The sequence below is a fragment of the Condylura cristata genome, unplaced genomic scaffold (assembly GCF_000260355.1).
Source record: "Condylura cristata isolate star-nosed mole 26May11 unplaced genomic scaffold, ConCri1.0 scaffold00006, whole genome shotgun sequence".
In the NCBI taxonomy this organism is placed as follows: domain Eukaryota; kingdom Metazoa; phylum Chordata; class Mammalia; order Eulipotyphla; family Talpidae; genus Condylura; species Condylura cristata.
In genome coordinates, this window is record NW_004567107.1 from 3,361,690 (window position 1) to 3,389,635 (window position 27,946).

The following is a 27,946-nucleotide window of genomic DNA, read 5'->3' on the forward strand; positions in this document are numbered from 1 at the left end:
CCCCTACGTCCGGCCCTTCGCTCCCCCATCACACAGATGCCATGTTGTGTCTCCCGCATTAAAAGGGAAGGAGGAAAGTCCTGTGCTCACGGTCCCGCCGGCTCCTGCGTGTCTGTCTCTGCGCCCCGTGGCAGCGGGACTTCTCGGGCGCCCCGGCCTGCCGTCTCTCAGCTGCGCGCTGCCACCACTCTGCCGGACAGCTCAAGGGCACGGCGACCTTCGTGCTCTTCGACCCAAAGCCCCCCCACCTGCCCCCAGTCCTCATGGGCCCCCGCATGTCAGCAGCCGTGGCTCTGGCGCCCTCCTGCTTGGCTGGACACCTCTCCTCAGGCTCCCAGCGGGCGCCCCGGCCTCTCTCCCCATGTACCTGCTCCGTGATCTGTTCAGCCATGGCGCCAGTGTGTCTCCCAGCCAGACCTCTGTGCCGCGCTCCAGACACCCTCAGTTGAAACCTCCCCGTGGAGGGCTCAGCGCATCTGAGCAGAGAGGTGCCTGCAGGGAGTGTCCAGCCAAGGCCTCTCTCTGCCTCCCCTGCCTGGCAGCCCTGCTGTCCATGGGCCACTGTGTCTTTCCTGCTCAAGCCCAGCTGTCCCTCACTCCCCCCGTCGATCCCTGGGACGCTACTTTCTACATCTCTCCAGGACCCAAGCCTTTTGCACTGCCTCCTCAGCTGTGCCGGCCCAAGCCCCTCCTGCTGGGTTGTCCTGCCTGGTTTCCCTTGCCCCTGCTGTATGCTGCCCACAGAGCAGCCGGATCTTGGAGCTTGTCCAAAGTGCCCGCAGCTCCACACTTCACTCAGAACAAATCCAGTCTGCTCAGATGTCACTGTCTGCTCGGTTTTTTTGGGCCATCAAGCGTGCTCAGTAAATAGTTGCAGCAAGAACGAACCCAGAGGCTGCCTCCAGGCCTCTGGTTGCTGGGAGGAGAATGACACGTCTGCTCCACGCTGGGCTGTGAGTGAGGAGCGTTTAACAACAAGCAGAACAACAAACATGTCAAGGGAGTTCGCAGGCAGTGCCCGAGCCCGGGAGCTCACCTATGGAGAGCGGACCACATGCAAATAGCGAGCACTTAAAAGATAGCCTCATCTCCCTCCGATGGACTGTCAGTGGTGCAGTAGAGCGTGACCAGCGGATGAGGGGGCGGGGGGCCTTAGCCGACTGGCCAGGGGAAAAGCCCCGACTGGAGCCCTGAGGACCAGCTGAGTTAAATGGAAAGATTTGCCAGTAGCTCTGCAGGCCGAGAATCAGTGTGTGCCAAGGTCCTGGGGCAGGGACATCTTCACAGGGCCTTGTGCCTGGAGCACAGTCCGCAAATGCTGGCCGGGGGTGCCGGCATCAACCTGACCTTTTCGAGAAGGCATCTGTCATGATAATGTTTGTTTTCTACATCAGTAGGATCAGTAGATCAGTAGGAACAGCTCCCCTGTTTTAGACGCAGACGATGATCCTTAGGGCTTTAGGCAGGCAGATTTCAGCCCATGGGAAGCCCGCCCCCTGCCTGGTTGTAGAAATAAAGTTTTATTGAAACACAGCCAGGCCCCGTCCTCTGTGTATTACCCTTGACTGCTCTGGGGGGGACAGTGGCTGTTGAATAGTTTTGGCAAGAGAAACCACTTGAGTGTGACCTAGATTTTACTGAAGTCTGAAACCTTTACCCGTGGGCTCTTTGCAGAAAAAGTTTTCTGACCCTGTAGTTCTTTACTCCAGGCCGTGGGGGAAGGCCCTCACCTAATTGTAAGCATCTTTTATGACCCAGATGAAACCCAACTGTTGACTGCCCAGAGCAACTATTTCTTTTTCTTCTCTTTTTTTTAAGAACTAAATTATTTGCTCTGGCCAGAGCATAAATTCATGTGATTAAAAATCCCAACGGTGTACAGTGGCTTATAAGGAAGTGTCCTTTCTCCTACCCCTGCCTGCAAGGCGCTGAACGCTATCAGTTTCTTTTGTATCCTTCCAGGGGGGCGTTAAGCCCACAAGGCAGGGAGATGCGTTCTCTTCCGCCTCCCCAGCCGGTCAGCGGTCAGTGGCCTGCCCTGGCTTTTCCGCCACTGGCTGGACCTGTGGGCCCTTGATTGTTCCTTGGTTTGCCACTTTGAACAAAGTTGCAGTTGGCCAGGCCCTGTAGAGACAGGTCCTCAAAGTGTCACCCAGTTCCTATGGCCTCTGCCAGATCGCCTCCTCGGAGGCTGGGACCCTGAGCACTTCTGCCTTTGACCTTGACCCTCAGAGCTTCTGGTTCCTGGTCTTTGCTTATTGTTGCCAATTTGATAACTACAAATTGGTAAGTCTGAGCGTGCCTGAGTGGTGACCTGTGAAGGAGGGGAAGCAAGATTTGATACACTTGAACCATTTGTATTTCTCAGGCCTTCATGTCCAGTTCTTTTTCTCCCTTCTATCGGAGTTCATTGTAAACGGGGTGGCTGCGTAGAAGTCACTTTCCAGGGCCCTCCTGGTCGTGCAAGGGATTGAAGTGCGGCCACTGCAGCACGCGTTCGATCCCCACCAGGGAATGACCCACAGGGCGCAGCAGACCTCTCGTCTCCCTGCTGCTCCCCTCGGCAGTGGGTGTCAGCAAATCCACCTGTTCTGCTCCCCACTCTGTCTCTGGGGAGTCCTCTCAACCCCCCCCCCCCACACCTCTGGCCAGTACTCCAGCTCTAGTATGCATAAATAATTAGATCTTTAAAAAGTCAAGTTCTAAGGAATAGTGCAGGTACATACCCTTTACTTTGACTGCAAAAAGACATTCAAGTGAAATGGGGGGGGGTTAGTCCAATTTTAAGTAAGCAACAAACTTACAAGATTCAGCCAAGAGGTTATGAAAAACTTGTAGGAGCCTTCAATGTTTGTATTCTTTTTAACTCCTTGTTGTCATTTATTTTTATTTTTTTTATTACAAAGTTTATTTTTACATCATTTTGCACCTTTTTTTTTTTTTTACATCTCGATTGCAATCCCTGCGGGTTTCCCATCCCCAAATCACCCCTGTGCCACCACCATAGTCTCGTGCATTTCCCTCCCTTACCCCCCCCTTTTTGATCCCATTCCCCACTCCACCCCCACAGAATGTCTCTGGTATATGGTTGTTCATTATTTTTGTTATTTTCTCGCCTGGTCCATTATACTCCAGCTATGAGTGAAACCATCCGGTATTTTTCCTTGTTGTCATTTTAAACACACACACTGGCTCGCTGCTAGGAGAGACCAAGAAAATAACATTTACCTGTTTTGCTTCCTCTTTGAGTTGAGCTGTGTAACTCGGTTTGTAACGTGAGCCCCACGGTTCGTTTGCTTTAATTCTATATTTAAACATAGATTTATGCTCCCCATCATGCCTTCTACCGTCGCCTAACCTCTGTTCTTGGCATCAAGAAAAATAGAAAAATAGGAATGTTGTCGTCGTCCCGTCCGTGTCCTCCCCCCCCCCCCCCCCCCCCCCCCCCCCCCCCCCCCGTTAGCGCTGTGGATAATTCTCATTTGAGAATGCTACTGTGCTTGGCCTCAACTTGGCTGTTCTCTGGCTCCATCTTCCTCCTCTAACTTGCCTCCCTGCGCTGTCTTTTGGTGGCAAAGTCCGGGGCCAGCCAGGTTCTTCTTGTAGATGACTTGCTTTCTTTGACCATAGATGTGGACTTGGGGTTCGACTTAGCAATGGATAACTTCACCAAGCTATGCACCTCATTTAGATGATTATTTTTTAAAAAGATGTACTATTTATGCATACAAGGAGTGGGATACAGGCCAGGAATGCGGGAGTGGGGGTGGTGAGAGGACTCCCCAGAGACAGAGTGGGGAGCACGACAGGCGGATCCACTGAAACCCACTGCTGAGGGGAGCAGCGGGGAGACAGGAGAGGTCTGCTGCGCCCTGGGGGTCACTTCCCGGCTGGGGATTGAACTCATGTTGCAGGGGCTGCAGATAGCTTGATAGTGGGGAGTTTTAACCCCTGGCCACCAGGGAGGGCTCCATGGTTACTTTTTATCAGCTTTCTTTAGACCCCTTTCAAATGTAGATTCAACCCTTCATCCGTTTCAGGGGAACTTCCCCCCTTATATCTGAGTATCTTTTCTGTTCTAGTTATTGGGTTATACACTTTGGGGATACAGTTTTTCCTTCCACACATCACCTTGCTCTTTGGATTGTCTTTTTCTGATTATACTGGTTGCTTTTCAAGTGACGATTATCTTAACACGTTCCTCTAGTAAAGAGGTTAAGAGCACACACTCTGGCCCTCCGATGCCTGGGAGCCGGCTTGGTTCTTCCGAGTAACAGGAGGATGGGGCTGAGCTTCATCTCACCGATCTGTGAAAGGTGATTAACAGCAGTTCCCTGCCTTACGAGGTTGTGAGGTTGCGGAGGGGATTTGATGAGATGAAGCTGAAGGTCTTCGGCCCATGCCTTGGAAGCTCTTGTGATTATAACAGTGGTCCAGCTGGCCCTGCCTCTAGCTGAACCCCACCCCTGAGCTCGGGATGGGGGACGGGTGGGGCACAGGCTGGGTGTGGCAATCTTGCTTTTGAGACTCTGAGCTTTGTTTGTGAGACTCTGCTAGGGTTTCTGTTTGATTTTGCAAAGGGGTTCTTAGTCCTTGGGGATCCCTAGATTGGGGTGCTCCCCACCACCGTGCATTTGGCTTGGAGCCCTGAAATGTGGAACCCAGGTCCTCCTCCTGTTCTCGGATGCCTTTCTGCTGAACTCCCCTGTCACGGAGTGCCTGGAGCACCATCCCCAGGTGACGTACATCCTTCCCCGGACATCCTTCCCGGCTGTGTCTCCCTCCGTGCCCTCTGGTGACAGGGCGGGGCTGGCAGGCCTCAGCCAGAGGGATCTGGTGCCCAGCCTGCCCAGCGGGCCAGTCCTGATCCTCTCAGCAGAGCTTTCTTTTCTGTTGTTGAAAACTTTCCCAGCTTTCAGTTTTTTCCTTTTGTCAGACAAGCGTGATTCTCCGACTGAGTTGTATTCAGCTGTTTGTATCTGGGAATCTTGTGGTGAATTTTCAAATAAAAAAAGAAAAACAACACAAAACAAAGCATTGCTGGGGCCGGCCCAGGGCCTTCTCGTCTGGCGGGCCTGGACACGCTGGCTGGCCCCTTTGAGAACCAGGGCCGCTCCCAAGCTAGACAGCCCCTTACCTTTAAGCAGCGTCTGCAGAGCAAGTTAAGAGCATAAAACAACAGTTTCTCAGGAAGACCCTATATGTTTCAAGATGTGTTTTGTGGTTTATTTGTTTACTTCTTCTTTAACTATCTTATACAGAGAGGGCCAGAAAGCCCATCTCCAGAGTGAAATGAAAGTGGATTTTTTTTTTTTTAGTGATTACCAAGAGAAATAGTCTTAGACTTGAAATTCTCCTCCACATCCCTTAAGCTTTTAGTTCTCTGCTGGCATTTGTGGAGTGAATTATTCATGGGTGCTTTTACGGAGTACTTTGAATGCAGTACAGGCCAGCATGGAAGGTCTTGGGGGGCTTCCCCTGCCCCCAACCAGCCTCTCATCCTGTCCAGGACTTGGGCAACAGAAGGAACCTTCGAGAGTGCTGATTTTACCTGCAACTGTCCAAGCTGCTTCCCCCCACTCTGTGCATAGGGAACTTATTTTTATGGTTGCTAAGGACTAGAAACAAACAAACAAAAAAAAACAAAACGTGGGTTTGCGTAAACCTTTTTTTTTTAAATTTTTTTTTTAGATTTATTTATTTACTCAAACAGAACTGGGGTACAGGCCAGAGATGCGGACGGTGAGAGGATTCACCAGGGACAGAGTGGGGAGCAGAACAGGCAGATCTATGAAGCCCCTCTCAGCAGTGGACGGGTCAGGAGAGGTGTGCCACGCCCTGTGGTCACCTCCGGGGCAGGCGGGGATCGAACTCATGCGGAAGTGGCTTAAGCTTCTTAGTGCTGTGCTTTAACCCGCTGCGCCACCAGGGAGGGCCTGCATAAACCTTTAACAGCAGTTTTGAAAGAATTTCATATAAGGTCTGAATTCAAAGTGACCTTTTCAATTCAGAAGTTAGTATGAACAGAAGAAATGGTTAATTTCTTCTAAAAAGTATGCACTAAAAATACCTCGCGTGTAAACCGCTTGACTTCTCAGTCCTCGCTCTCAAAAGGGCGCTGTGCTGACCGTCGGGTCGGAGTCTGCTGCTCGCCCAGCCCTCGGCTTACCTCGAGCCCAGTGGGCCCGGCCTGGCCGGCTGCTTCCTACCCGGCCCAGCTCCATTGAGCCGCTGTGCTGACAACTTAGACCCTCCTGCACCCTCAGCACACACAATTTCTACTCGTGCTGCTCTTTTCTAAGGCACGGCCTTTGAGGAGACACTGCCTTGGCATTCTCTGGGGTCCGGCTGCATTGGGTACCCTGGGCTATCTAGGCAGTGTCTTGGCTGCGCAGATGTGACAGCTTCAAGAGCAGCTCGGGCCAGGGCAGCTTTCAAGTGAGCGCGTCCTGCTTCCACCCCTTCGTCCGACTCGAAAGACTTTTTAGACGCATCACTGTTACGTGAATGACGATTGTGAACTAATGCAGTTCACTCACGGCGACGATCGCTGTTGGGCTGGGCGGGATGTATCCCCTGGAGGGGCCACGGGGGCTCTCGCCCGACCGGCTCGGACTTACAGCTGAGGAGTCGGAAACACAGATGTGCTCACCGATCTGCCCCGACGTGTCACCCAGGTTCGACCCAGGTCTGGCCCCCGAGAGTGCCCTTTCCACCAGAGTCCACGCTGAGGGCACTCTACCGGTCCCATTTCACTTCATGTGTGCAGTGGTCCGCGGACTGGGAATGTGCTCGCGCACAGTTTTCCCTAGGCAAATCTGTAGAGTCTGGGGAAATGGGAGATACCAAATGCGAAATAATGAAAGTAGCTTTTATGAAAGAGGAATAGCAGCGGCGAATAAATGGGAAGTGGAGAAGGCAGTGCTGTCATGAAGAGCCCCCGCAGCCTGGCCCGCTGCCTGAACCCCAGAAGCCAAAGCCAGGCCCTGAGAAGCCAGCGGGGTGCCCCTGCCGCGCTGCCCGCTGACCTCCTCTTCTATCGGGTGCAGACGGCGCATGCTAAAGGCAGCCAGAGCACTTGGGTTCCTGACCTGGCGCGGGGTGGGGGCAGAGGCCAGCTGCTCAGTGCAGACCTGTTCGAGGTCAGAAGCCCCTCCGTGTCGCGCTCTTCACTGCCTCCGAACCCCCCCTTCAAGTCTGGTCTCCACTTCCTTAGGGAGACTTCGGCACCGGGAGCTCGTTTGGCTATTTGGGGTGGCAGCCATGTGGCCTTGAAGACCTGCCCCTGACACTTAGAATTTTATTTTTGTGCGGAAGAACTGGGGTACAGGGGGTGAGAATCACCAGAGACAGCAGGGAGCAGAACAGGCAGATCTACTGAGACCCACTGCTGAGGGGAGCAGCGGGGAGACAAGGAGAGGTCTGCTGCGCCCTGGGGGTCACTCCCTGGCCGGGGATCAAACTCAGGCTGCATCGGTGACAGTGCTGAAACTTAAACCTTGGGCCACCAGGGAGGCCTTGTGGATTTGTAATTTAAAATTTTGGACACCTTACTTATGCTTCCCTTGGCCTTAGAAGTTAAAGCAGAAACACCAGCTGAAGTAGGTCTGAGGGGGTGGTGCCCAGGGAGAGCAGACCTCACCCCAGCGCCACAGAGGAGCAGCCTGCTGTGTGCACAGGTCTGGACACTCAGGTCAGAGCGTCAGGTGCGGGTGCTCAGGTGAGTGTCCAGCTAGTGCCCACTTCTGTTCTGGGTTGCTGTCCCTTAACCCTTTGAGATTAAAGAAGCCATGCCACACAGCCCTTAATGCACCCAGTTTCATCACACACGTTGGAGGATGGAAGGAAACGACTGGATTCCAGCCGTGGGCATTTGTGGTTTTTTTTTTTAAACTTGCAAACAGAAACACCCACGTGATTGTTCGTTCCTGATCTCTCAGTCTTTCTTTGGCTGTGTAAGGTGATGTCTGTGTTTTCATTTTAGGAATCTTTCGAAGAAATACCAACCTAAAAAGAACTCAAAGGAGGAAGAAGAATACAGGTGTGTATTTGCCGTTGATAGTTACACGACCATGGTTAGGTGATTGCTGAGGCTTATGAAGGGGAAGGAGAAATACATGTCAGTAGAAATAAATCACACTGTCCATTTCTGTGTCCTTTTAAAATCGGCAGAGAGGATAATAAAAACCAACTCAATTAACTTTTCTTACACTGAGTCACTACTCCGGCTGCCGATTATTTTAGAGACAGTGATAGGGGAAAGTGTACAGAATAGTCTAGGTGAGTACAGCCAGTGTGGCCTGTGTACTTGGCAGCCTCCGTTTGGCTTTGTGGTAGCTGGAGTCTCTCTCAAACTGCTCACACTTCCAAAAAACAGCTGTCCGTTACAGTCGCAACGAAGGCATCTTCACCTGGACAGCCGAAAAAATCTAATTTAGAGCCGCGTGTCCACACTTCAGCACATGAAGCGTGCAGGTGTATTTTGGGTTCTATTTGGACTAAGCCCAATATCACCTTCCAACGTGGGGTTTGGGCTTCCCGAGATCAAAAGTGTCTCCGTTGTAATTAATGCTGAGCCCTGTTGCTGAGCAGCGCTCTGGCGTGTAGTGAATTGTCAGGTCCTATGGGAGGTCGATGCCAATCAGCCTGATCTTAATTAGCGAATATTCCGCGGCTCCAGACCGCAGGGGTGGTGTCTGAAGGGGAAGTGCACTCCGCCCGCAGGTACACGGCATGCAAGGCCTTCGTTTCCACCCTGAACGAGATGAGCGACTACGCCGGGCAGCACGAGGTCATCTCGGAGAACATGACCTCACAGATCACGGTGGAGCTGGCCCGCTACGTGCAGGAGCTCAAGCAGGAGAGGAAGTCGGTAAGAGCATTTGTGTTTTCTTCCTCAGTCAGGACCAAAGCTGATGGGTCGTCCCCAGAAGCTTGACGTTCACAGACGCGCATCCGATGGTGGGTCTTCAGCTGAGACCTGCGAGAAGCGCATAAAAGTTGCGTGCCCTGCTCGGCGCGTCCAAGTCTTTAACATTCTACGGTGCGTTAGTAACAGTGACACACACAATGGGGTCTAAACGTTGACGGCATGATTTGGGGTTAAACAAATTAACCCCAGATTATGGGAGCGTTCAATAGAAAGTTATTATGGCAGACATGTAATACACAGCTTCAAGGGTGCCTTTGCGTACTTAGCTATTTTCGAGGACGGCAGACATCAGGAGAGTAAGAGGCCCAGTGTGCGCAAGGGCTGCGTAGTGCGAGCAGTGTCCCCCAGGTGCTCAGAAGGAATTCTGCATATTCCGCCCGCCTGCTCCGTTCCCCAGCCGCTCATCCTGTCTGGTGATCAGGACCTTTCTCTTCCTCCGCGTCTCTTCGTAGCTCTCATTGTTAACAAAAGGGAAAAGTGTACACCTCAGTGTAGTTTACCCTTGAAAGTGTGGTTCATTCTTGAGGTGCTGTCCAAAGAGATTTGCCTGCCACCTGGTCTGTACGGTGCAGCGAGTGCTTGGGAGGAGTGTGATATCTGTCGTCAGCAAAGGCTGCCACGCATAAGCTTAGTCCTTAATGACTTGGTGGTCACTAGAGACGTGGCCCTGCGGAAATGGAGGAGACGTTAGAAAACCGTGACCACGGGTCGGGAGGGGGTGTTCAGTGGTGACCACGAAGCAGTGTAGACAGATGTCGAAATATAATGCCGGACACCTGAAACATGCAGGCTGTTACCAACCAGCGTCACCTCGATGAGATTTTAGAATGCTACGGAGAGTAAGTAATGACCTAGATAGTCACCGAATTGCAATGCTATTCGATGTTCCTACATATGTTTTCGTAAGGTGCAAAGACAGGTGTCAGCAGTACGTCATGGGGATTCCCAAACGCTGGTGCTTGCCGTGGGACTGAATTTCCACAGGGGCCTCGCAGCTGGGGCTTCCCCAGACCGGAGGGGCTGCCTGGAACATTCTTGGAGGGTGCAGGCGCTGCAAAGATTCTGAGGCAGGAAGGTATTTGAGCATCTATTTTAGTTCTTTAAAAAAAAAATTATTTATGCATACAAGAACTGGGGTACAGGCCAGAGGTGTTGGGGGTTGGTGAGAGGACTCACTAGAAACAGAGAGGGGAGGAGAACAGGCGGATCTTCTGAAACACACTGCTGAGGGGAGCAGCGGGGAGACAGGAGAGGTCTGCTGCGCCCTCGGGTCAGCTCCTGGCCAGGGATCGAATTCAGGCTGCAGTGGCTGGTGATAGCTTCATAGTGGAGACTTAACCCCTTGAGCCACCTAAGGAGACCCTATTTTAGTTCTTTCTCAACTATAACTATGGAGCACGAGGCTTTGGGTCTGCTTAGGAAGAGATACATGTTGAAGATCGACCCAGCGGTTATAAACAAAACATCTGACAAGCTGAGATGAAGCATCTCCGACGGCTCACACTGAACGAAGCGATGGTCTCCGTGGCTCACAGCTTAGCTCCCCGGCCCAGTAACGTTTGCCAGTGTCTTGGAGGTATCCTTGTTGGAACGGGGGGCAAGTGAAGGTGGAGGTGGGTGGTGGGTGGTTGCTACTGGCATCTAGTGGGGTGCACGGAGCCAAGATGCCCGAGTGCAGAGCTGAGCGGCCTCACTCCAGAGCCCAGGCTAAACGGCAGTCCTCGCCCGGCCCTGAAGAGCTCCGTTTACATGAGGTAAAGGAAGCAGAAAGCTGAGGTTCAGAATGAAGCCCGCACCCCAAATGTGATCCTAGGGCAAACACAGTAAACCTGAGCTTGGTGTTGGACGAAGGGTTTTGTTCATTTTGTTGCCCTATTTTGAATACTGTCTTTTCATTTTAATAAAGTTACAGTACTTATTTATAACTCCACTAAAAACACTAAATAACCCCGAACTTGATGTTTCTTCCCTGCTTCCTGAACTTCCGCAGGCCTTGCACAGTTTATCCTTCTTCCTGTTTGTTACATGGTCAGCGTGTCTCTGGACTGACCTTCCTAGCATTTTGGCCAACACCCTAAACAAGACTGTGCATTTGCCTTACTCGGAAATCTCAGCTCTATTTCTGGAGTGACCAGCAGCTGTGAGCCCAATGGCCTGACTGCTTTGCCGCCCTCAGCCCTGCGGCGCCTGCCCCAGGCCTCTGCACCATTCTCCTTTCTGCTTTATTCCCTAGATGTATTTATTTGTAGAAGAACGGGGGTGCACGCCAGAGGGGGTGAGAGGATTCACCAGGGTTAGGGTGGGGAGCAGAACAGATGGATCCACTGCTGAGGGGAGCAGCGGGGAGACGGGAGAGGCCTGCTGCACCCTGTGGGTCACTCCCTGGCCGGGGATCGAGGTTGGGCGGTCAGGGTGATATTGCTGATATGTAACCCCTAGGCCACCAGGGAGGCCCCTGCGTGACATTTTTCCCTGGAAAGCTCCCCCAGATACCTGCAGACTCACTTCCTGACTTCTTTCTCAGGAACCTCACCTTTGCCTAGAGCACCCTCTTGTTCGCCTCATTTAAAGTGCCATACCCCCTGTCCTCCCCATCCTCAGCCGCCCCCTGCCCCCGGCCTTACCTGCTGCCTGGCTCCCCACCCTAACACTTCATGCTCGCCCAGGTCTGTTTCTCTTTCACCCCATCATAGAAGGTCAGCCCCACAAGGACAGGAATTTTCTCATCCACTGTTGTAGCCCGAACTTCTGGAACCGTGTGCATGGCCTAGTTCTCAGCTCGGCTGAGTTCTCAGACTTGGTTTCACCAGTTGAGGACCCTTGTATTTCCTTGCAGGGTTACGATTGGGTCCTTTTATTTTATTTACTTGCTTAATCATGGTGCTTTTTAATAGTCTTTTGGATCTGTCTTTTGAATTCTGTCCCATTTTTTTTTATCAGAAATTATAGTCATCCAGAGAGTAAATTATAGGTAGTGCAGACATTCATTAAGTAACATCTTCCAATACCTATCCTGCCTTTATGTTAAGGAAAATTACAAGACACCTCTGGGTCAAATGTTCTGTTGGAAGAAGCTGCAAACACCAGGCTGTCTCGAAGCATCTGTAATGACGTTGAAATGCCAGCAAACTCGGGAGCCCTGTCAGCTTCTAGAGTGAATATCAGTGAGCAAATGTGTCTGTTTTCATGAATGCGTCAGGGACATTTCTGACGTCTTACGTAGTGGTCACACTCTGGGGGGCGCTGCTGTGTGTGCCATGCCGATGTCCCCACCTGTGCTTTGAAAGGACGTGTCACTCAAAAACACGGATTCAAAAAGATACTTGCACCCCCATGTTTATTCCTGCTTTATATACATTTGGAAAAACATGGAAGCAGCGCAAATGCCCAAAAGTAGATGACTGGATTAAAAGATGTGGAACATATACACAATGGAATATTACTCAGCAACCAAAAAGGACAAACACATGCCTTCTGCAGCAACATGGATGGAGCTGGAAGGGATCATGCTTAGTGAGATAAGCCAGAAAGAGAAAGAAAAATACCGGATGGTTTCGTATAATAGACCAGGCAAGAAAATAATAAGAATAATGAACTTCTATACACCAGACATTTTGTGTGGGTGGAGTGGGGAATGGGATCAAAAACCGGGGGAGGGGGAAGAGGAATGCACTTGACTGTGGCACACGGGTGACTTGGTGATGGGAAACACCTGGGGATTACAATTGAGATTTAAAAAATGTACAAAATGATGTAAAAATAAACTATTATATTAAAAAAAAGGACGTGTCACTAAAGTGACATTGGCGCCTAACGGCATATTGACTCTGGCTGTGTGACCTTCTAGCCCACCCCTTTATGTGCTATATTTTAAAAAAAGATTTACTTATTTATGCATACAGAACTGGGGTACAGCCAGAGGTGGGGGGCTGAGAGGATTCACCAGAGACTGAGTGGGGAGCAGAGCAGGCCGACTGAAATCCACTGCTGAAGGGGTGTAGCGGGGAGACAGGAGGGGTCTTTTTGCTGTGCTGTGAGCCCAGCGAGCCCAGACCTTCCCCAGAAGAGGGGTGCGCCCCCTTGGGCGTGAGTCCACAACACAGCTCCCGCTGGGGTCTGTGGGGTGTGGCAGGGGGCGCAGGACCCAGCTTCCAGTCCAGGAGGCGGACCCCACAGCCCCCCACACTGTGAGCCCCCATGTGGGTGATGAGGACCGGGGGCACCGGCGTGACTGCACACGCAGCGCTGTGCTGCTGAGCCTGTTTCAGGGACGCAGGGGGCTTGCAGAGGGCCAGTGTGAGCCCGAGCGGGGCTCTGCGTGTGGGGTGTGGGCACGTGTGCCCGCACTCTGGCCACGGGCGCCCTGCTGCCCAGCCCGCCCCAGAGCTTTCTGATGGAGGTTTTCTCTAGAACACAGGAGCGGACACACGTGAGCACATGGCAGAGTTCACGTATGTGCGGTGAGTTTCACGTGACCACTCTAAGGGCGTCCAGCCGGTGGGCGGCGTTAAAAACGGGCTGCCTTAAGTGTCAGGGTCTACTAGCGCTTCTCATGGTGGTCGAGAAACAAGCGCCTCGTCAGGACCAGACCTTTGGGGTCACGCGGTACAGAGGCCCAGAGGGGTGATGGCTGGGTCGCGTTCCTGCTTTCAGAGCAGAATAACAGAAGTTTATTTTTCATCGAGATTTTCCTGTCTCTGAAGAGCTGAGTGTCGCAAGAGTCTGTGTGGTGGGAATGACTCCGCAGAAGGGGGGGCCTCCCTTCCCCTCTGGGGTGCACTGGAGAGGAAGTGGAGGGTGAGGAGGCGGCTGCTGCTCTCCCCTCTGGGCCGCAGCGGTGGTGATAACAGAGTCGTCCGCGCCGGCCTCCAGCGTCCTCCAGCCTGAGCCAGGGCAGCGCTGCGGCTCGGCTTCAGCAGAGTCGCTGGCGTTCAGGCCTCTTCTGAACCGCGTTCAGTCCGCTGGGCGCTCACGTGTGCGGGCACCCACCCGTCGTGTTCCCCACAGACAGGGTCTGCAGGACACCAGAGCTCACGCGTGCCCAGTTTTCACAAGCAGATGGTTTTCAGGTCAGGTGTTATCAGCTTGCCGCTCCCTGGCACCGGCGCTGAGTCATCTCGCCCACACCTCGCCTGCAGGTGCTACAGGACGCCCACAGGCCCCCGCTGCCCCCCGCCCCCTCCTGCCACCCCCAGCTTCCCACCACCTAAGCTACTTCCCTTGCATTTTGCCAGTTTCTTTCCCTTTGTGCTCATGTTCCGGAAGGAGCCAGCCGCCCTGCCCGCACTCTCCGGCTCGGCCCAGCCACTGTCCCACTGCAGCCCCGTCCGCACGGCCGAGGCAGAGCTCATGTTTTTGGAAAGCTGAGTAGTATTCCATTGAGTGATTTCCTCCTTTTTTTTTTTTTTTAAGAGTTATTTATTTATGCATGCATGCATGCAGACCAGAACTGGGGTGCAGGCCGGGGATTGAACTCGAGCTGCAGTGGCCGCCAACAGCCTCATTGTACTGAGACTTAACTCCTTGCACCCCCAGGGAGGGCCCCCACTTTCTTTTTTAAACATTTAAACTAACTTTAAGTGCAGCCAGTGTGGGCTTACATGGTGCTTCTTGCTGTGAGTATATAGAGTCCCTCCCCGCCGGGGCCCCAGTGCGTCCACCCTAGCCCACCACCACGGTGCCCCAGTCTCTTCATCGCGTCACCTGGACCGGCCCTTAGGTGGGCACGGTGGGAGGTGCCTCCTGGACACAGGGGCACAGGAAACTCCCCCGTCCATGTTTTTATCTTCCCAAGAGGAAGGTCTTTGAGCGAGAAGCCGACGCGCTCTCGGGACCCTGCAGCGTGGACGCTTGCCTGTGGGCTGAGCCCCGACAGCTCTCCCTGGAAGCAGAGGCGCCCCCGGAATGGAGCTTCCCTTCGCCCGGGGGCTCCGCTTGAGGCGCCTGCTGGCCACATGCTGGTCTTCTCCCAGTCGGGGCCTGTCGCGGGCGGATGTGAATCAGAGTCCCCGGGGACTTGGTGATGTCTCTCGTTTCATTCTCTTATTCACAACTGTGGAATTATCAGTAAATCTGTACGTCGTGACAATGTCCAGAATTTTGGGGTGTCCCATGACAGTGAATAGAAATAACTTGGACGCAGTTTTGTAAGGCAGCGAGATTCGTTTTAAGGTGTAAAACGTGGAGATTTTATGCTTGCCTGGAATTTCGAGCCGTCAGTACAGTATTTGGCACCTCTTTAAGCTGACCACATGGAAACACAACTTTCATTTCTTCTGTTTACGCTCCCCTTTGGGGGTGTGCTATGATTCATTTAGTTGTGAAGATGGCTTAAGAATGGTACTAAAACTCTGAGTTAAGAACAAAACCCCCAGGCCTCTGGGCCCTCCCTGATGGTGCAGCACGTTCAAGCTCAGCTCTGTGAAGCTGTCCGCAGCCACCGCAGCACGAGTTCGATCCCCAGCCATTGAGCGACCCACGTGGCGCGGCAGACCTCTGTCGCCCCGCTGCTCCCCTCAGCAGTGTACTTCCTCGATCTGCCTGTTCTGCTCCCCACTCTGTCTCTCATGAATCCTCTCACTGTCCCCCACTTGTGGCCTGTACCCCAGTTCTTGTATAAATAAACCTTAAAAAAAAAAAAAACCTCAAAGCCTCAAACCCATTTCCTTTTTTAAAAAATAGCTGTATAGGGGGCCTCCCTGGTGGCACAGCAGGTTAAAGCCCAGCACTGAGAATCCAAGGCCACTTCCGCATGAGTTCAATCCCCGCCTGCCCCGGAGGTGACCACATGGCGTGGCAGACCTCTCCTGGCCCGCCTGCTGCTCCCCTCAGCAGTGCACTTCGTCGATCTGCCTGTTCTGCTCCCCACTCTGTCTCTGGTGAAGCCTCTCACCGCCCCTGAGCCTCTGGCCTGTACCCCAGTTCTGTATGCATAAATAAATCTTTAAAAAAAAAAAGCTATATAGATGCCTAGTATCTATTACATATACATAGATAATAGGTAATAATAGATAAGTTATTAATCTTAGTCTAGATATATTTCTCTTCATTCCCATTTAATATCATTAGTGCTTTTCCTGTTACTACATGAAGAGACATAGTTGCAATAACTTTTTTTTTAACTTTGAAAAAAGATTTATTCATGCAAACAGAACTGGGGTACAGGCCAGAGTTGTGGGGGGTTGTGAGAGGATTCATAGAGACAGAGTGGGGAGCAGAACAGGCAGACCGATGAAGTACACTGCTGAGGGGAGCAGCAGGGAGACAGATCTGCTGCGCCGTGTGGGACTCCTCCCTGGCCGGGGATCGAACTCGTGCTGCAGTGGCTGCGGACAGCTTTGTAGTGCTGCGCTTTAACCCGCTGCGCCCTCAGGGAGGGCCCTCTCGTTTTTGTTTTTTTTTTTGTAATAATTTCAGTGTTAGCGACAATATTTTCCTGGCTACGTCCCCAGAAGTGCAGGCACGGGGCAGCAAGTGGGTTGAGCGTGTTCGCACCTTGTGGTTCTGCACTAAGCTCTGCTTGTTTGCTGAAGGGCCTGGACACCTGTGTCAGGTGTGCTCTGTCTCAGGTGTGCTCTGTTGCATCCTGCTCGTGAGAGCTGGGGGTCCCCTCTGTGGGGGTCACCCGAAGGAACATGGTTCTGTGGCCAGTGGGACAGCGGCGTATCTGGGTCCTGGAATCCTGGCCTTGGTTTCCGGGAAGAAAACGAGGCTGGGTGTTGGCATCTCTCCCGCGGGACCTGGGTCAGGCTTGTGGGTTGCATGGATGACTTGACTAGTATGGGGGTGGGCGATGGAGGAAAGGAGCAAGCGAGAGGCCACTCTCCCTCTGCCTGAACTCTGAATACCGGTGGGAGACGGGGACTCCCGGCCACACATGGCAACACTGGACATGGTCACAGGGACACCCTGGTGCTCCAGTTTCGTTGCCACTTCTTTGACATTTCCATCAATTGCCACCAGAAGTGCCCTTTGCTGGCAGGCCGGGGCCTGACTCCCACGTGGGGAGGCCCCAGAGGTGTCCGCTAAGCCGACTTCAGACCCCACTCTACCCCCACGCCCTTCCCAGCCCCTCTCCTCCAGGGGACAGCCCGGCTCTCTAATCTGCTTGTTCCCACCCAAGTGTTTGGTAGCTGCAACTTTTCTCCTACACCCCATCTTCTACAGCCCCCCTGCTCTGTGGTTTCAGTTACCATGGCCCACTACGGTCTCAGAATACGGCCTGAAGTCGCCTAACGCCCACTGCAGCAGCGGGCGTGCCTGTCCTGCTGCGTCAGGTCCCGACCGGGTGGCCTCTGACGTGCCTGCTTCGGTTATCGGACTTCATCTCGGTTTGCTTGGTCAGAGAGGGTTCGGCGCGATCCCTAGCTCCAGGCAGCCCCTGGGGGCCTTGAAAGGGCTCCTCTGTGGACAGGGGTGCACTGTAGCATCAAGCCCCGCTGGCTCTGGCTGCAGGAAACACTGTGGTGCCAAACCTTGCACTGCCTGCTCCGCCTTCGCCCCCGGCCAGCCCGTCTGGACCTCCGGTCTCTGCCCCACACTGGTCTGCAGGCTGTGAGCCCAGCAGCTCTCTGCACCAGAAGCAGCTCCTCCTGCTGGCTCTGATGCCGGCTGCTCTGTTTAGCCCGCTCTCAGCTGGCAGCCAGCGCAACCTCGTATCCGTCAGGCTCCTGCTCTGAGCCCCTCCGGAGCCTGGCCCCGGCCCGCGCCCCCGTTTGATCCGGGGCTCGGTGTAATTGCCTGGCTCCAGCTTCCCCGCCCTGCCCAGGCCTTCCCGCCTCCGAGCAGCTCCACTCGCTGTGCCCACGGCTGGGGGGTCCCCAGACCTTGGCACAGCGCTCCCACAGTTGATTCACTCAATTGTCATTCCAGACCTCCCTATGTAAAATGCACCCCCAGCCCTGCCCGAGCCTCAAAAACACACAGGACTTTGTGTGGTCAGCCGCTCTCTGCCCCGGAGTCTGCTTGGTGGGCGAGCGGTCAGCAGGCTGAGTGAAGGAGCATGACTGGGCGTGAAAGCTTTCAGTCCAGAATTACATCTCTGAAGCTCACCCAGCAACCAGGCTCTGCACTAAACTCTTCTTAATGGCCGCTCTCCTCGTGGAAATGACAGTTTTGTCCCCTTGGAAGGGATCAAGTGAGGGACTCTGAGTCCCTGCCTGATGAAAATGGATTATTTTTTAAAAAGATCTGTTCATTTATGCACCCAAAAACTGGGGTGCAGGCCAGAGGTATGGGAGGGTATTCACCAGAGACAGAGTGGGGAGCAGAACAGCCAGATAAAGGAAGTACACTGCTGTGGGGAGCAGTGGGGGGAGGGGAGTCCGGAGGGGTTCAGGAGAGGCCTGCTTCGCACTGTGGGCCACTAACTGGCTGGGGATGGAACTCCGGCCGGCCGCAGCGGCTGCCGTAGCCTCATGGCGCTGTGCTCTAACCCGTTGGCCACCAGGGAGGACCCTGGGTCGATTTTTAAGATCCTTTCATTCCAAGAGCTGTTGAGGGAATCTTCAGAGGAGTTAGAACTTAAAAATTTGAAAGAAGGGATTATTTCCAAGGCAGTTGGAAGGCTGCCGGATGAGGAGATTTCTGGAGTTTCGGAATAACCTGGGGGAGGGAGGGCGGTTCCTGCTCCCAGCCGTGGACTCAGGCCACTGCAGGTGCCCTGCCCGGAGCCAGATGGACGGCATTCAGGTGAAGCTGGACTAAAAGGGAGGCGTTTCTGAGCCTCGACCGTTCCTTGAAAGATGCTTCTTAAATGTGGGGCAACAGGCTTACAGGCTTGCGGAATAAAAGCAGAGGGAACTCCTGGGGGTGGCGAGGCTCCTGGTTAGTGGCTGGGATTCCGGGGAGGGAGTGAGGACAGGCCCGAGGTGATTTACGGTCTCCCCCGCGGCCACAGAATGAGCTGTCCCTCGCTGTCTCGGTCAGTTGAAACAGGGCGCCCGAGTCAGGCCTGGGAGCGTCTGGCCTCCCCGCCGGCCCGCTGAGGGGCGTGAGGAAACGAGGGTGAGCTCAGACAGGCTCTCTGGAGACACCTTTCCTTGCCCTTTCCAAGCCTCTGTGTTCCTTTCTTTCAGCTGTGCAACCTGCGTTTTACTAAAATTTCCAGGTGGCGGCTGCCCTCGGTGGGGTATTTATTCTGTTATTTTTCTTTACAAGCGGGCCTGTCCTCAGGTGGAGGCCGTGCTGCTTCCCGACGCCGCTTGGCAGAGAACGGCCATGCCCAGGGAGCAGCCTGGCACCCTGGCGGGCATGCGCAGCCCTGCTGGGCCCTGCAGCCCCGGGATTTCTTGCCGAGCAGTGACGCCCGCTCGTCCTTGCCATTTTCCTGTTAAGTGAATGCTGCTCATTCCTGGTGGCTTGTGATTTTCTAGCTCTGCTACTTCCCATCACTGGGAAATTCCTAAAACATTTTTTGAAGAGTGATTTCCTGTGTCTAGCCTTTATATGCAAGTTTTTCAAATTCTACCCAAAGGTTGAAAGCCAGTAAGTGTAGCTGCCCCTCAGGCCCCATCAGACATTTAAAAGAATCTATTATGACGTCGGAAGAGAAACTGTAGCCTCTTGGTACAGGAGAAAGTGGGGGGCCTTCTGGGGTCCCCAGAGATGGCATTTCCTGTCGCTGCTCTGATGGCGGCCCAGGGCTCCGCTGACCTCACCCAAAGCCCCGAGAGAAGTGCTCATTATCTCGCTCCAGAGGACAATTCCTCTTTGTCTGCAGCTCAGAGGTACACACTTGCTCACTGTCCAGGGGAGAAATGCTTTGCATTGTTGGTTAATAAGCAACGCACATCTGGCCCGTTTGCCTAACGCTGCATTTGTTCAAGTAGTCGCCCATCAAGGAGGCCGCTCGGCTAGTCACAGAGGACACCGGCTATTTAGGTCACCCGATGCCCGGCACCATTCAGGAGGGCTCTGTCCCGCCCCTTCACGTCCGGAGGGATCGGGCTGCACACCAAGTGACTTTGTGGGTGTCAGGGCCAAACATATTCAAGAGGGACAAGGGCTGGGAAAGAAAGCCCAGCAGGAAAATACCTTGATTGTCTTTTCTTAACACACATGAAATGTTGTCTACGGGGTTTCCAGATTGTGGTTTTTAGTTGCACCAAATTGTGGGGTGCTCGGGGGTCCTATGTGGGAGGGACTCATCATTTAAGCATAAAGGTAGAGAGGTTGCCTGGCATAGGCAGCCCGGACCTCCCAAGGGCCCTTCTGTCGAAGGCGAGCGTCTGCGGCGGAGATAGAGCCGGCCAGCCTGCCTTTCCTGTGCCGCCTCCTCACTTTCTGTGGGTTCTGTGCGAGCATTTCCTGTCCCCCGCCCCCCAGGGCTGCCTGGGCAGGGCTTGGCTTGCTGCAGAGACGGGCAAACACCTACAGCGGTCTGAATGAGGGCTGCAGCTCTTCCTTCTGTCCGTCTTCGAATGTTTGGGAGCAGGGAGATGCCTTCCCCGTCGGGTGCTGGCTGGTGGCCCCGCTTGCAAAACGGGGGTGGGGCTCTTTCCCGGTTGGCACAGTGACCGGTCAGAGTGGACGAGGGGCCCCCAGGAGGGCAGGTGCCGCCGCCTGGGCTCCGCCGAGCCTTGGCCGCTACCAGCCTGTTCCGGGCCAGGCTCTCCCCGACGGACGGCTCCTCCCGCCTTCCCTCCAGTTCTTTTTCAAGCAGTAGGTGCCACGTTCACAAAACTGGCTTGCGCTTGAGGTTGCGCCCGAGGTCCGTGTTTTCCCAGCTGCCCTCTGCGCCTTCGGCCTCCCCTGGCTTGCTCTGTACTTGTGTGGTCAGTCCAGCCCTTTCTGTTTCATCTGTGTCCGCAGTGAGACTTAAATGATGCTCCTCTTGGGATCATAGTGACCAAAACAAATGAATGGATGGACAAAACTCGCTGTCAAGAGGCGCTTCGGGGCCTCCCTGGCGGTGCAGGGGTTAAAGTCGCAGCACTATGAAGCTGTCCATAGCCGCTGCAGCACGAGTTTGATCCTGGCCAGGGAGTGACCACAGGGCGCAGCAGACCCCTCCTGTCACCCCACTGCTCCCCTCAGCAGTGTTTCAGCAGATCCGCCTGTTCTGCTCCCCACTCTGTCTCTGGCGAATCCGCTCACCCCTGCACCTCTGGCCTGCACCCCAGTTCTTGTAGGCATCAACCTTTTTAAAAAAAGAGGCGCTTCAATCAGTGAAAGGCGATGTCCAAAGACGCCCCATTCCTCTAGAAAGGAGCACTGTTCTCACGGGAAGACAGCTCTGACTTGTCCCTCTCCTCCGAGCCCCCCGGTCCTCAGCTTTCGTGAGGCCGCAGAGCCCAGCCCAGGCCTGGCCAGGTGGGGCCGAGAGCCGCACGGCCACGCTGTTTGTGTCCGTGTCCCACCGTCCTCCTGCGTCGCACCCCCCCCTCCCCCGCCTACCTTGTCTGCCCTACACAGACAGCACAGTCACGCCCAGTGATCGGAGGACGGTCGCTGTTAAGAGGTGCGATTACAGGCTGAGGAGGGGCTCCGGAAACACGTGGGGACGACCCTGCCCCGGGCTGCTGTGCCCTCTGCCGGGCGGGGAGGCGCTCCCGGGAACCCACTGATGAGCCGGGGGGCCAGCACGCTCCGGGGCAGCTGCAGGGGCAGTTTCCCTCCCTGACCTGCCAGACCCGCTCCCGCTCCCAGGCAGACCTAGCGTACCCTGGGTCGAGAGCCCCGGGCCCTGGGTCGAGATTCCCAGGGAGGTCCCTGCAGGTCCGAGTCCGGGCACAGCAGCCTGAGGGCGCCGGGAAGGGGCTGACGCCCAGGGCACCAGTGATGTCACAGCCTAGATGCCCTGGGAGCCGCCGGCTCCTCTGGTGATCTCATCCGGCTCCCACTGGAGGCCCACTTGACGCTGTGGCTTACGCACACACGATGTGTCCAGCCTTGACCCTCCAGGGCTGCACGCGCTGAGTGACCCTCTGTGGCTGCCTTCTAGAGCCTCCTCCTGGAGGTGTCTAGAAACATGGCCGACAGGCTCAGCCCCAGCTGCTCGCCCTCAGAGCTGCTTCCGGCCCTTGCTTCTCTGACAGCACAGACCGGCACCCCCAGGGCCCACCTGACAGGGGAGCGGCTCTCGGCCCCTCTGACCCCACCGCCAGCACCTGGTGACTTTCCCGGCCCAAGCACCTCCAGAATCGGCCCTCTCTCCAGCTGCACCGCTACCACAGGTCCAAGTCTCCCTCGCCCTCACCACCGTCCGCCCCTCCTGACCCCGTCTCCTGGCAGCCCAGAGGTGCTGCGTCCAGCCACGGGTATCCTTGCTGCCAGTGGATACACATAGCCAGCTCGGGGCCTTTGTGGGTGACAGCTAAATGCAGGTCCCCTCCCACTGAGAAGGAGCTAATAAGCCCACTGACCAGTTTCTAGAGAACTTCACCATCGTGCTGCTAACAGCAGAGCTGAGCCCGTGACGGGCCGGCAGCCTTGGGGCGCCTGAGTGTCCCCCAGGGACTTACCGCAGCCTAACAGCTGGATGAGTCTCCCTGTCCCCTGCACGCGTCCCCCAGAACTTACATTTGTATTAACAGTGAAGTCGATAAGGTATTACCCATAAAAAATGAAAATTAAGGAAAAGCAGGAAATTATTTAGCAGGGCTGTCGAATACGTGCGGTGTCCTGCAAAGGACTAAGGGTTTTGGGGCCTCCCTGGTGGCGCAGCGGGTTAAAGCACCGCACTATGAAGCTCTCCGAAGCCACTGCAGCACGAGTTCAATTCCCGGCCAGGGAGTGACCTGCATGGCATAGCAGACCTCTCCTGGCCCACCCGCTGCTCCCCTCAGCAGAGTGTTTCAGTCGATCTGCCTGTTCTGCTCCCCGCTCTGTCTCTGGTGAACCCTCCCACCCACCACACCTCTGGCCTGTACCCCAGTTCTGTAAGCATAAGTCTTTAAAAAAAAAAAAAGCTAAGGATTTTGGCGGTGGTGTCTTACACATCCCACACCACTGGCGCCCACACAGACTCTGGCGCACAGAGGTCACCTTACTGTCACAGCACTACGGTGAGCTGGGAAGTAAAGCCTGTTACATTCACAAACGAAGAAGGTCAAATAAAAAGGAGTAAGCGTGAAACCATCTGCCACGCCAGGACACAGTATGATCCGGGACCCAGGGGAGGCGACGCACATGTGCCCTAGAAGCGGGGAGACACGTGTTCTGCCTGCACTGGGGTTCACATGGCGATGAGGAGGATGAAGCTACCGGACATGTTGCGTGGATGAGCCACGGAGACCTGGGGCTCAGACGACGTGCTGGGGCGCTGCCAGCAGCCGCCAGTCACGTGGACCTCAGCACGCCCCGGTCCCTTCATAGGGGACCCCAGGACAGATAGACCGATAGAGACAGACGGTGGCTGGTGGTTGCTGGGGGGCCAGAGAGGAGTCGTGGGAAGGTGACAGTCGGGAGGTGCCGGGTTCCCTCTTGGGGTGATAAAAACGCCCTATGATGGCTTGTGGGGTGGTTGCATGTCTGTGACTATACCAAAGTCGTCCAGCTTGGGGGAGCGAATGGTGTGGTGTCTGCACTATGCCTCCTGATGACCATGAGCTCAAGACCTGGGGATGCTGGCGCGGAGAGCCTTCCCGCCGTCCGTACGGTGGCGTCAGCCTGGGAATTCAGCACGTCGCACGGCGTGTTAGCGGGAGCTCCCTGCTCTCCTGTTGCGACTCTCGCTTCTCGGAGCACGCCTGCTACTCCAAGCAGGTGGATAGTTGGGTGCTATTTGAGGGGGTGAGTTTTCTCTTAGGGGCTCCATAAGAAAGAGGGGTGCCGAACCCTAATCCCTGTGTGTTTCCCCCTCTAGCACTTTCACGACGGGCGGAAGGCGCAGCAGCACATAGAGACTTGCTGGAAGCAGCTGGAATCTGTAAGTGAGGGGCAGGCAGAGCACCGCCCCTGAAGACCTGCTCGATTGCAGTGTGCTTAAGCTTGAGTCAACCCCTGAGTGCAAAGCAAACAAACGCACTCAAGAAAGGTCTTTCGAGAGCGTTCTGATTTCAGATGGACTTGTTTCTAGAAAAGCCTGAGCCAAAGGAAAGCATTGCGCCCAAAGAGCGCACGTGGGGGGCTTATTCTGAAACCCCAGGGAGGGGCAAGTCCGGGGGGACGCAAATGAGGTCTAGAGCAGCCTGCGCGTCCACCCGCCCTGTGCAGAGGGCAAGGTCCTTGGGGGGAGGGGGGGTGACAGCAAAACCCCCTGCCGCGGGGAGCCCCACGGGCTCACTAGTAACCGGTGCCGGCCCCACTTTCCTCTGCTTTTAGAGTAAACGACGGTTCGAGCGGGACTGCAAGGAGGCTGACCGCGCGCAGCAGTACTTTGAGAAAATGGACGCCGACATCAACGTCACAAAAGCGGATGTTGAAAAGGTGAGGTGAAAGCGAGAGTCCCTTTCATTTCCCCTCGCCCTTCACCCCCAGTCCACACGTGCCCCAAAGTTCTCCTTTCTGATGAAACCAGCCCTGGGCCTTCCACCTAAGGTCCAGGGGGAGGGGGGGGGTGGAGCGGGGCGCTCCGTGGAGCCCGCAGGGAGCAGGGTAGGAGGGTGATCTCCAGACACGTCTGCCCAAAGCCTGTCCAGAGACACGGGCAGCCCCTTGGGGAGCCGGAGCAGACGCCCGCAGTTGGGCGCCCTTCAGAGACAGAGCCCTGGGCCGGCCTGCGGTGGCCCCGCTGGCGCCGGCGGCTGGGTCTCTGCGCGCTGGCAGGGGGTGTCTGGCGGGGGGCTGCCTTCCTCAGCGGCCCGGTGTGTGCCCTGGGAGCCCAGTTTTCTTTTTGTGGAAGCCGTCCTCGCCAGGTACACGGAGCGGGGTGTCGGGAACAGTATCCGCCCGCTGCCAGGCTCGTCTGCCCTGCAGCCTGGAGCTTGCCGCGACCCGCGAGCTCTCGCGCGCTGCGGGAGATGGGGCTCGTCGGAAAGTAGTGGGGTGCGTGCCTGAGGTGTTCGCCCGACCTCTGGAAGCCCGTGTGCGGGGGCCGGCGGGCCTGCCTCAGAAAGGGGCCACTCTCTAAAACACACGTCCCCGGTCGCGCCTGAGCTGCGGGGGGCTCTGCCTTTACCCCGAGCTCCATGAGTGAAGTTAAATGACGTCAGTTGGCCCCACGTTCTCGTCGGATAACCAGCCCCCCGCCGTATTGCCATGAATCAGGCGGACACCACGCGTATTTTTTACAAACGCACTCTGCCGATGTGCTAGCTGGCGCTAGCCCAGCGCAAAGCCCGCATTCTTATCGCCGAGTTCGCGCCCCTGAACGTGAGTCGGAAGCCGGGGTGCGGCGGGTGACGTCATTCCAGTGAGCCCGGCTTACGCAAGCCGAAGGAGCCCTTCTCGCTGTGGCCGAGCGCGGCGGAGAAGGAACGGGACGGGCGCCGACGCGCCAGCCGCCCGCCGCCCGTGCTGCAGCGTCCCCGGAGCTGAGGGCACCGCCCCGGTGAGGCGCCCCCGGCCAGCGCGCCCGCCAGTGTGTGGCTCTCGGGCAGAGCCTTGGCTTTGCTCCTTTCCCGCCTTCCTGAAAGCCGCGTGGTCCTCACCGCCTCGGGCGTGGTGTGTCCCCGGGGCCACGGCAGTGACAGTCCCGCGCAGACGCCAGCTTTCCCGCGTGCGGGCCGCCGGGTGCCTCCGCTCGGGCCTCTGGTTTTTGTTTCGGATCTTTAGTTCTATTTTGGGGGTTTTGTTTAGACCGTAATAACGACCATTTTATTTCTTCTTCAGCCCTGTGCCTTTTCTTTCTCTTCCCCGTCTTGCGCGGCTGTAACCTGAGAGAAGCTGTTGCTTTCTTGTCTTGCTTCGCGGAGAAGAGCGTCTGCAGCGGCGGCCTGGGCGTTCCCCAGGTGAAGGCTTTTCCCTTCTCCAGCGATCTTACCAGGCTTTTCTTTCTTTAAAGTCTGTCTTGATGTGCCTATTGCCGGATTTGTTTTCTGCTCCCTGGAGCCCGTGAGGGGATAGGTTGCACGGGTCAGTTTGGTTATATTGAGCCAATTAACATGCTCGGGAACAGACCCACCAGGCTCTGATGTGCTTTCTCTGGCCACTGCGGTCAGCACACGGTGGTTACTCAATTCCTGCTTGTCTGTACCTGGCTGACTCCATCCGGCCGGCCGATACTTAGACTTTGCGTCGCTGACACCGGTCTGCATACTTCCGTCTTCTCTGGCTCCTTCCTCAAGCTGGCAATGCTGGTTTGCGGCTCAGCTGAAGCAACGTACCTGTGATGGCACGAGCCGGCCCTTCGGTCTTGCAGTTGGTTGCAGAACATTTCTAACTGTGGGTGTGATTCCTTTTGCCCACCTCTTTGGGGGGCCGCCGGGTTGTCTTTGTCGAGAAGCAGCTCTGATTCATCCAGTTTCCAAGCGGGCGGCCCGCGGCGTTTCACCGGCGCAGGGCTTCGCAGTCCCACGATGGCCGCTGTCCCTCTCGTGCCTGTTTGCTCACGCCGACGCCGTTTGTTCAGCCCTCTGGCGTTTGCGGAATCGTGAGCTGAAATCTGAGTATTTTCCAAGAACCAAATTTATCTTTGTGCTGCTTCTCTTTTCTCATTTTGTTTTCTCTTTCACGTGCTTTCGTCTTTTCCCTTTTCTTCAGATGCTGAGCTCATTTCAGCTTTTCTGACGAAAGTGTGAGTACCAGCTTTCCTAGTTAAGTGCTCTTTATCTGCCACCCACAGCTTTGGTCTGTAGTTGTTGGGGTGCAATGGAAGCCATCCCTCTGGGTTCCAGACTGGAAGAATCCTCAGATGGGTTAGCAGAAGAAAACCTAGTAACAATTTTAAACAATCTAGAAACATGTGCTTGGGAAATTTACATAGTTGTAGATTCTACAGAACAATGAAGCAATGAAGTATTTGTTCGGCCTGCACTTGGGGCCCTGTGGCACCAGGGAGAGGGTAAGGAGACTTCCCGGGACAGAAAGCAGGGGTGACCTCATCCTTAAATAGAGGTGTTTGCTGATGCGCCTAGAACTGGCTGAGACCACTCGAGCGACATTCTTCTGGCTCATAAAAGGTGCAGCAATCAGATTGCTTCTCTGATTAGGGGAGGCCGAAAGCTAGGACTCGGCGCTCTCGTCTTGACTAGGGCGAGGCGGAGGCCCTGGACAAGGGCAGCCCTTCCCCCAGCCCTCACTCAGTGCCTCTCTGCGGTCAGCCCCGCCCGCGTGCCCCAAGCCCGGCCACACCAACGAGGCCCAGGGGCCCGGACCGCGGGTTCGCACATCAAGGTGACAAGAAGCCCTCTTCCTTGGGGCACCGAGACAAACCTGGCCTTTTGGGGCAAACCAACACCCCCCCCCCGTGTTTTCAGTTATCTTTACTGTTGCAGTCTTTCCTGTGATTTAACTAGAAGCGCGTTTGAAACCTTCTAATTGTATGGCTGAGTTAGCTATTTTCTGCGTCCTTGATTTCTAGTTCGGTAGCACTGTGGTTGTAGGAAGCCGGGGTTCAGTCTTTCCTGTCTGTGGAGATTTTGTCCTAGGGCCTAGGAAGGCTCCCGTCTAGCCAATGCCCGTAAGTAACTGAGAAGAATGCATGCTCGCGGCTTCTTAGTTTTGTGTTCTCTGTATTTGCAGGGACCTGCTGACTGCCTAATCCAAATCCTCCCAACTTTAGGGTTTTGTTTTTTTTTTTTTTTTGCTGGCTTGTAGCATTTGTTGAGTGTGTCACTTCTCTGTGCTTACGCTCCTTGCCTATAAGATGGAAACACGGAAGGGTTGATAGACTTGAGTCAAGATGTAAAGGCCCCACGGCCCTGCATCGTGGTGGCCAGTGACCCCCTACGTCAGCCATTGTGATGGACATTTGTTGTTCATTTTCTCAGTTTTGCTTTTCTACTCCGAGGTCTGGATTACACGAGTCAGGCTGAACTGGGCCTCCTCACTGTGCCTCGGCTCGCGCTGAGCCGGCGGGCGCTGCTGATGCAGTGGTCTCTGCTGGTCACGTTGCCTCCTCCGTCTCCCCCGCTTCGCTCTGTCCTCGTGTTTGGTGTCTCCCGTGGGTGGCGCTGGCGGGCTTGACGCGGC

The 27,946-nt window shown here is 55.2% G+C and overlaps 1 protein-coding gene across 6 annotated transcripts in view; it reads left to right on the forward strand.

Annotated features, from left to right (window-relative positions):
• The window catches only part of FNBP1 (formin binding protein 1), a 63,560-nt gene that overhangs the window by 1,530 nt on the left and 34,084 nt on the right, over positions 1 to 27,946 (forward strand). For 5 of the 6 annotated variants that reach the window (XR_001145157.1, XM_012721352.1, XM_012721353.1 and 2 more), the window contains exons 1-4: positions 7,991 to 8,041; positions 8,725 to 8,872; positions 23,739 to 23,801; positions 24,197 to 24,301. Coding sequence is in view for 5 of the 6 variants with exons in the window: in XM_012721352.1 (XP_012576806.1) it covers positions 8,765 to 8,872; positions 23,739 to 23,801; positions 24,197 to 24,301 (276 nt within the window). In the remaining variant the exon portion in view is untranslated. Of the gene's footprint in view, positions 1 to 7,984; positions 8,042 to 8,724; positions 8,873 to 23,738; positions 23,802 to 24,196; positions 24,302 to 27,946 lie in introns of those variants that run through there. The other variant, XM_004677250.2, reaches the window with a different exon arrangement.